The sequence below is a fragment of the Tupaia chinensis genome, unplaced genomic scaffold (genome assembly GCF_000334495.1).
Source record: "Tupaia chinensis unplaced genomic scaffold, TupChi_1.0 Scaffold000182_1, whole genome shotgun sequence".
Classification (NCBI taxonomy): Eukaryota; Metazoa; Chordata; class Mammalia; order Scandentia; family Tupaiidae; genus Tupaia; species Tupaia belangeri.
Genome location: NW_006159657.1, coordinates 2,973,319 through 2,982,733, shown reverse-complemented (window position 1 = coordinate 2,982,733; position 9,415 = coordinate 2,973,319). Strand labels below are relative to the sequence as shown.

Here is a 9,415-nt window from a genome sequence, read left to right as displayed (position 1 = left end):
CAAGTTTAACTTATTTAGAGACCTTATTAACATATGTGATTACACAGTCTTAAAAAGAACTCATCACTGGGCCCACAGGTGCCATGGCGATTAAAATACTGGATCCCATATGGCCAGCTGCACAGTTCATGTCTTTGATCTGGCAGTTGAAAATGACACTGGACACTTGTGCATGGGTGCTCAAAAATCCTAGGATGAGAATAGAGGAGAAAGGATTGTGGCATGGCCAATCCTCCCTGTGGTGTGATTTCTCACTTTCCCTGTATCTTTTTCTCTTGCTGTCTCTCTGGCACGCGCCCTAGAGCAAAAAATAAAAATAAAACAAAACCAAAAAACCTCATCACAGTTTACTTGAACTAGCTAAAGTAAATTTTTTTTTTTTTGAGAGTTTTTTGCTATAGGCGGGTGTGCTTGCCAGAAAGACAGAGAGAGAAAGCAAAAAACCACCCCTGGGGGGATGGCCATGCTGCAATCCCTTCTCCTGCGTTCTCCTCTCATGATCTTGGGCACGCATGCACACGTGCCCAATATGAGTTTAAGCCACCAAGTCCGGGACTCAAACCGCGGTCAACTACATGGCAGTCCAGCGACATAGCCATTATGCCAACTGCTGGTCCCATAGCTAAAGTAACTCTGAGGTTACCAAAAGTAAATCTAGACAAGTAGATGTGTATTTGTTGAGCAAAATGATACTAATTTGGTTTGTGCTGGACTGTGAAATATTTTATAGTATCTGTGAAGGAAAGGTTTATAAAGCAAATCAAGAGAATAAGTATGCTTTTATAAATACATTTCGATTACTATTTGAAAACCTGAGTTAGTGGGCACTGATTTCAAATTATTGAGGTTTGTGTTCAGTGACTGAACTCATTTTTATTGTATAATAAAAGAAATAAAACGGATAAATAGATCTCAATTTTTAATAAACCTTATTTCTATTAAACAGCACCTGTGGAATCCTCTCAAGACGAACAGTCATTGTTGTGTGAAGGTAATTTTTTATGTGACTCTCTAAAAGGCTAATTGAGAAAACAGTAAGTTGTCTATGGTGTGTAAAGTTAGATATTATTTTGTAAATATATATTATATCTCAATTTCTTGTCTAGGTTCAAATTCAGCTGTTAGCATGGAACTTTCAGAACCTGTTGGTAAGAAAATTTCTGACCATATTAATACAGTAATATGAAACCCTTTCACTCTCAAGATTTAAGGTGCAAATGTAAGTGTTATGATTATTGTAATGCCTACATTTAAAACACATTGAGTCTTTGCTGTTAGAATTTAGAAAGCAGAACAAATTAGCCATTTATTCACATTTTCTTAATATATTTAGTGACTGCAAGTAGAATTGAATAGAGAAATGCTAAAGTCAGTTTAAATAGTTATACTTGTTCCATTTACATATTGAAAAATTTCCTTCCTTTTTTTTTTTTTTTTTTTTTTTGAGATGTTTTGCTATAGAATGCACGTACTCGCCAGAGAGACAGAAAGCGAGAAATCAACCCCCAGGGGAAATGACCATGCCACAATCCCTTCTCCTCTATTCTCTGCTCAGGATCTTAGGCACACACGCACACATGCCCAGCAAGAGTTTAAGCCACCAGATCCAGGACTCGAACCGTGGTCGACTACATAGGAGCCCAACAATGTAGCCATTACACTCTCTGCTGGTCCCAAAAATTTCTTTCCTTTTTGTAACTATTACTCTTAAGGGGGTTTTGTGTTCCCAAGATGGTCATTAAAGTTGATGCTAAAGTTATACTCCTTACAGAGGAAAAAGAAGATACTCCTCTAAATCTTTTTACACTTTCCCATGAACTTATTTTAGATTTTTCCTTTTTCCCCACTGTCAGGGTGTCTTGTCTTGTCTTTCTTTCTTTTTAAGAATTATTTAGTTGGGGAACCAGCAGTTAGCATAATGGCTATGTTGCTGGACTCCCACATAGTTGACCGCGGTTCGTGTCCCGGACCCGGTGGCTTAAAACTCATGCTGGGCGCATGTGCGTGCGTGCGTGCCCAAAATCCCGAGAGAAGAATGGAGAAGGAATTGCGGCGTGACCATCCCCCCGGGGGGTGATTTCTTGCTTTCTGTCTCTATGTCTCTCTCTCTATCTGTCTGGCGAGCACACATGCCCTGTAGCGAAAACCTCTCCCAAAAAAAGAGAATTATTTATTTGGACCGGCAGGTGGCGTGGTAGTTAGGGGCACTGGACTCCCATGTGGCTGACCACAGGTTGAGTTTCAGACCTGGCAGCTTGGTTTCTCAGCTTCCGTATCTCCCTCTCTTTCTCATTCTGTCCCTCTCTGGTCAGAAATATTAAGATAAATAATTCTTTCTTAAAAATGAAATTTTAAAAAATATTTTTAATTTGACCTGAGAGAGTCAGAGAGAGAAAAAGAGAGAGAGAGAGAGAGAAAGTGGACCTGGCACACTCCCAGGTCCAGGACTTGAACCATAGTTGGCCATGTGGGAGTCCAGCGCCTTAACCATCATGCCACTTGCTGGTCCCCACATCAGGGTGTCTTGACACTGGAATAACTGGGCTGTTGGGAATGATTTTCATTTGCCTTTTATTTGTCCTAATAAAAATGACACTTTGCTAAAACAGCAATCTCTCATAGTCTCTGAGTCAGAGCTCTAATCTGATATTAGCAGTGGGGAAATTTAAAGGGTATTATCAATTTCTGTTGTGGAAGACATTTTCCTGCTTATGTGTCACTGGATGTTCGGAAATAGAACTACATGTGCAAAATTCCACTTTTTAAAAAACAATTGTATTTTAAATATAGATTGTAAGTATTTTCAGAATACTAAATTAAAATGTCTTCAATAGAAAATGGAGAGACAGAAATGTCCCCAGAAGAATCATGGGAACACAAAGACGAAATAAGTGAAGCAGAGCCAGGAGGTGGTTCCTTGGGAGATGGAAGGCCACCAGAGGAAAGTGCCCAAGAAATGATGGAGGAGGAAGAGGAATTACCAAAACCTAAATCTGTGGTTGCACCTCCAGGTGCTCCCAAAAAAGAACATGTAAATGTAGTATTCATTGGACATGTAGGTAAGTTACACTCATAGCAGTGATAAATTATTGAATACATAAGACAGAACATCTTATTTAGCTGCTTGGAGATGTTCACTGAAACGGAACTAAATTAACTTTTAAAATAAATATCTTTATTTTCAACTTGCTAGAGTTTTGTTTTGTTTTGTTTTTTTCTAGCTGACAAAAACTTTCCAGTACTTTTTTAAAGAATTATTTTATTTATTATTAATTGATTGATTTTTAAAGAGACTTTTTGCTATAGGGTGTGTGTGCTTGTTGGAGAGGCAGAGAGACAGAAAGCAAGAAATCAACCCCCAGAGTGGATGGTCACACTGCAATCCCTTCTCTTCCATTCTCTCTCGGGATCTGGGAGCACACAGGCACACATGAGTTTTAAGTCTCCAGGTTCAGGACTCAAGCTACGGTTGACTGCATGGGAGTCCAGTGAGGCAACCATTACGCCATCTGCTGGTCCCTTGTTTATTATTATTATTATTATTATTATCATTATTATTATTTTTGCTATAGTGCACATGTGCTCTCCAGAAAGAGACAGAAAGCAAGAAATCACCCCCGGGGGGGATGGCCATTGCTACAATCCCTTCTCTTCCATTCTCCTCTCGGGATCTTGGGCACGCATGCACACGTGCCTGGCATGAGTTTAAGCCACCAGGCCCAGGACTCGAACCGTGGTCGACTACATGGGAGTTCAGTGACACAGCCATTACGCTAACTGCTGGTCCCTTATTATTTTTTCTTAATTTGATTCGAGAAAGACTGAGAAAGCAAATTGCCAGGTCTGGGACTCAAATGATGGTTGGCCATGTGGAAATCCACCTCCTTAACCACCATGTCACATGCTATCCTCCAGATGAACAATTTTGTAATGACATGGATGCTAGGAGAAAGTAAGTTTTGAGTAAATGTGTGTATAAAGTATGATTAATCTGTAAACCACTGATGATAGTTCAACATACTATATGTGTTAATTAGTATTCTAGAAAATGTGCCCTTTTTTTGAGAGAGAGATTTTTGTTACAGAGTGCATGTGCTTGCCACAGACACAGACAGAAAGTGAGAAATCACCCCCTGGGGGCGTGCCCATGCCATATCCCTTTTCCAGTCTCCTCTCGGGATTTTGGGCGCACACACCTGGCATTAGTTTTAATCCCCCAGTCCGGGACTTGAACTGCGGTCGATGCCATGGGAGTCCAGCAAAGTAGCCATTTTGCCATCTACTGGTCCCATGTTCCTATTTTTTATGTGAACATCTTTAATTTCATTTTAATGGGGTTACCCTTACTAGATAGGTTGTGTGTGTGTATGTGTGTGTGTTTTGTTGTTCTGCTATAGGGCACATGTGCTCACCAGAAGGGTTAGGGGAAAAATCACCCTGTGGGGAGAGGGGATGACCACGCTGCAGTCTCTTCTCCATTCTTCACTCATGTTTGGGCACTCATGCACATGTGCCTGGCATATTTTTTCAAGCTTCTGTGTCTAGGACTCAAACTATGCAGTCAGTCATAGTCCAGCCACCTGAACCACCATGTCACTGGCTGGCAGTTAAAATATTATGAAGCATTAAAAAAAATATATTTTTTTGGAGACATCTTTTTTTTTTTTTTTTTTTTTTGCTATAGGGCACGTGCACTCACCAGACAGATAGAGACAGAAAGTGAGAAACCACCCTCCAGGGGGATGGCCACGCCGCAATCCCTTCTCCTCCATTCTCCTCCCAGGATCTTGGGCATGCACGCACACGCGCCCGGTGTGAGTTTCAAGCCACCAGGTCCAGGACACGAACTGCAGTCAACTACATGGGAGTCCAGCGACATAGCTATTACGATAACTGCTGGTCCGAGAAGCATAAAATTAATAGTTTGAAGCAACCTCTCAATGTTTGCCAGTTTGCTGAATATGGAGGGGGGGGATACCTATTTAATTTACTCAGATATCCTGATTATCTGATCTATCCCCAAAAATGGTGAGAAGAAACATCCTTGTGACTTTTTAAAAGAGGTTTTAGTCTTAGGACATGTACGCTTTTTGGAGTGAGAGACAGATGGTGAGAGAAATGATGAGAAATCACGATTACCCCTCAGGGGGACAGCCGCCACAACCTCTTCTTTATTCTCTTCCTGGGATCTTGGGCATACAGGCCTGGGGTAATTTTTTTTAAAAGCTTCTCTTTTTTTCCTAATTTTATTTATTTATTCACTTAATTTGACCAGAGAGAGAGAAAGCCACCAGGTCGAGGACTTGAACAATGGTTGGCCATGTGGGAGTGTCCAGTGCCTTAACCACCACACCACCTGTTGGTTCCTTGTCTGGGGTGATTTTTAAGCCACCAAGTCCGGGATTCGGATTGTAGTTGGCTATGTGGGAGTCCAGCAAAGTAATTGCTATGCCATCTGCTGGCCCCTCATGTCCCTTTATTATTGTCTGTCTTCCACCTAAATACGAAATTTTTTTTTTAAGAGTTTTTTGCCTTAAGACACGTGTGCATACCGGGGAGAGGGAGACAGAGACAATTAGAAAGAAAGATATCAGCCCCCAGGGGGATGGACACACCAAAATCTCTTCTCCATTCTTTCCTCCCAGGATCTTGGGCATGTACGTACACAAGCCCAGCATGATTTTGAAGCCACCAGCTCCAGGTTTCAAACCCCAGTCAGCCATATGGAAATCCAGTGATGTAACTAACCACTATGCCATCTGCTGTCCCCTTATATTCTTTTTTAATAGCAGTAATTCTTTTGAAATTTAGAAAGGAATACAGATGCTATTTGCTCAACGTGAAAGGAAGACTACCTAATTGTAGTTAACATCTTTTTAGCTACTTTTGTCTTGGAGAATTTATATTCTACTGCTGCTGTGCTACTAGCTGAAGATCAGGGAATGATCTGTCAAAAATTGGGCCAGTAGGTAGCGGCATAGTGGTTAAGGCCCTGGACTCCCACGGTTCGAGTCCCAGACCTGGAGGCTTGCTTTCATATTTTCTCTCTATCTTTCCTTTCTCTGGTGAGCACAAGTGCCCAGTAGCAAATTAAAAATGATAACAAATAAAAATTAAATCATTTTTAAAAATTCTTTATAAGTATTTCTAAGTCATTACTAGGCTGTGCGGAGTTTTACCAGCCTCCTTTTCAAAGAAGGTAATGGGCTGATGCCCCAAATTCCTATTACAGTCTAGCTGCTTTTGCAAGATTTAATTATATATACTAAAAATTGCCTTGGTTATATTTGCATGTGTAGTGGTTGTTTACTGTCTTTTAACCTGCTACGTACTGATGTTACTTTTAGATGCTGGCAAGTCTACCATTGGAGGACAAATAATGTAAGTCCATATCTTTTGTTAAACAATATAGGTCATTTGAATGAATTTAAGGCATTGTAAACATTCATACAGTCAGATAGGAGATAAACAGGTCATCCCAAGTCAATAAAAATTAACAAAAATTACCTATAGGTAAGGTGGACATTGAGTAATTTCTTTATTTATTTGTTTTTGGCCCAGCCTGGTGGCTTAGTCAGTAGCAAACTGAACTGCAGTGCTGGAAACCACATGGCTGACCTTGGGTTTGGATCTCCCCGGGTAGGCCTGAAAACATGTGCATGTGTGCATGTCCAGTGTTCTGGCAACCTGGAAAGCTGGGGAAAGGGAGTCATGGCATGACAAGACCTTGTCAAAGGTGATTTTCTTTTGCACGCACACACGATAGCATAAAATAAATTTAAAGTAGTAATTTTTGGGGACCAGCACATGGCATAATGGTTATAGGTTGCTTAATTCCCACATAGCTGACTGCGGTTTGAGTCCTGGACCCAATAGCTTAAAACTCACACTGGGTGTGTGTGCTTACATGCCCAAAATCCCAAGAGGAGAATCAAGAAGGGATTGCCACAAAGCCATCCCTCTGTGGGGTGTGATTTCTTGCTTTTTCTGTTTCTCTGTCTCTGGTGAGAATAAGTACCCCATAGCAAAAATATCTCTTAAAAAAAAAATGTAGTAATTTTTACAGTGTGATCATTGTTAGTATTTTCCAATGCGATTTTAATTGCCTTGAGATTCTCAATGGAACATTAATTAAATAGGGTTTTTTTTTTTTGTTGTTTTTTGTTTTAATTTGTCGGAGGGTGTGTGTATATGTTTCCCAGAGAGACAGAAAACAAGAGCGAGAAAGTGAAAAGGCACCCTACATGGGGAACAGTCATGCCACAATTCTTTCTCCTCCATTTCTCCCTCCTTTCAGGATTTTGGGCATCCACACACATGCCCTATCCAAGACTCTTAACCACAAAGTCTGCCATTTAGGACCTACCCACCTTAACCACTAGCCACTAGCTGGCCCTAAATATGTTTTGAAAGCTGTCTTTTAGTTTTTTTTTTTAATAAAAAACTAATATAGAACCCCAGGTTGTAAGAAATCTTAATCTGCTTTGCATATAATTTTCTTGGGAATAACTTAAACCAGCTTTTGAATCTAGTGAATAGAGGAACTGTCACCAGAACTGTTTTTCCTTATTAATTTATATGGGTTTAATCAAAGGCAAATAGTCTGATGACTAACATGCCAAGATAATCTTTTTTTTTATCATAATAACAAGGTTCTCTGGGTATGAAAACAGCATAGTTAGCCTTTAAAAATGGAGTCTAGTAAAAAAAAAATGGAGTCTAGTATTGATAAATCATTATACTTTATATGCTGGAGAAAGACAAAAAGGAAAAGTGAGAATCACCCCCCAGGGGGTAGGGGACACGGCCACTTTGAAATCCTTCTTCATTCTCCATTTGGGATTCTGGGCACACATGCACCCAGTTTCAAGCTGCCAGGTCCAGGATTCAAACCATGGAATCAGCCATGTGGGAATGCAGCTGCCTTAACCACCATGATACTTGCCAGCCCAATGAATCTTTATACCTTAAAGGTCCTTTTTTTTTTTTTTTTTGTAACCATCCTCTTCCATGGCTTTTTCTTTCTCCTTCCTGTTTGAATAACTTTTAATACTTCTGTTTCTCACTGGGCTCGAACTTTGGGTAGAGGGACTTCCCATTTTCCCGCTTTCTCTTTCCATTTTTGTTTAAACATGTTGGAAAGTACTAGAGAAAGACAAAAAGGAAAAGTGAGAGGAAAGCTCAGGACTGTCCTCTGTCCAACAGATAGGCAGGTACTGCTCCTTATGGAGTCTTTTCATCATTCTTCTGTTTGGTGTTCCTCTTTTCATGCATCTTGATAGTCTTTTTCATTTGTATTTTCTCAGCATGGTGCTGTTTATGATAGAGAGCTTAGCCTTCAGACCAATCATCATTTTTGCCTTCTTTGAATGTTCATGAGCCTGCCGACTTTCCTTCTTTCACTTTTTCTCATGGTAATCCAAATGGTATCCATAGCATTTACAATGTAATTCAATATATTCGTTTTGTGGCATGGTGACGGCTGTAGAGTCCCTGGGAGCAGCCTCCCAGACGCAAAGTTGTTGTCAAATTACAGGTCTCCAATAAGAATTATTTATTGAGGCCAGCAAGTGGCGTGGTGGTTAAGGTGCTGGACTCCTGCCCATCATGGTTCAAGTCCCAGACCTGGCAGCTGGCTTTCTCACTCTACCCTCTCTCCCCATCCACGTCTCTCTCCAGTCAAATTAAAAAGTAACAGTATGGGGCCAGCATGTGGCATGATGGTTAGGGTGCTGGACTCTTCCACATTACGAACTGCGGTTCAAGTCCTGTACCTGGCAGCTTGCTTTCTCATTCTCTCTCTCTCTCTCACTCTCATTCTGACCCTCTCTGGTCAAATTAAAATAAATAAATTCTTTAAACAAAGAAGTAATCAACAAAATTAAATCATATTTTTAAAAAGAATTATTTAATTTTATTTATTATTATTAATACTTCCTAGTTTGCTACAGGGCTTGTACACTCACTACAGGAAGGGGCGGGGTTGGGAAATAAGAAAGCAAGCTGCCAGGTCTAGGACTGAAACTGCTGTTGACTATGTGGGAGTCCAGCATCTCAACCACTATACCACTTGCTGGCCCCTCCATTTACTTTTTATTGAGCGAGATTTTTGTTATGGGACACATGAGCTCACCCGAGAGACAGAAAACAAGAAATCAACCCTGAGGATATTGGGCACACACGTGCAACCCAGTATGAGTTTTAGGCCACTGGGTCTGTGACTCAAACTGCAGTCAACTACGTGGGAGTCCAGCACCTTAACCATTATGCCACTTGTTTGCCCTCCCCCTCCTAACACATTTACTTTATAAAAAATGTTTTATTTTGAAATAACTTCAGTCTTACAGACTGCAAAAATAGTAAAGAGTTGCCATATACCCTTTATTTAGCCTACCTGGTGTTAATAGCATCCTAC

The 9,415-nt window shown here is 40.5% G+C and overlaps 1 protein-coding gene across 1 annotated transcript in view; it reads left to right on the top strand.

Moving 5' to 3' along the window:
- Nucleotides 1-946: 946 nt before the first annotated feature.
- Nucleotides 947-9,415, top strand: part of GSPT1 (G1 to S phase transition 1) — a gene marked incomplete at its 5' end in the record, with an annotated part of 28,498 nt that continues 20,029 nt past the window's right edge. The window contains 4 exon segments of the mRNA XM_006146534.3: nucleotides 947-991; nucleotides 1,107-1,148; nucleotides 2,835-3,059; nucleotides 6,348-6,381. Of these exon segments, the coding sequence (XP_006146596.2) occupies nucleotides 947-991; nucleotides 1,107-1,148; nucleotides 2,835-3,059; nucleotides 6,348-6,381 (346 nt within the window).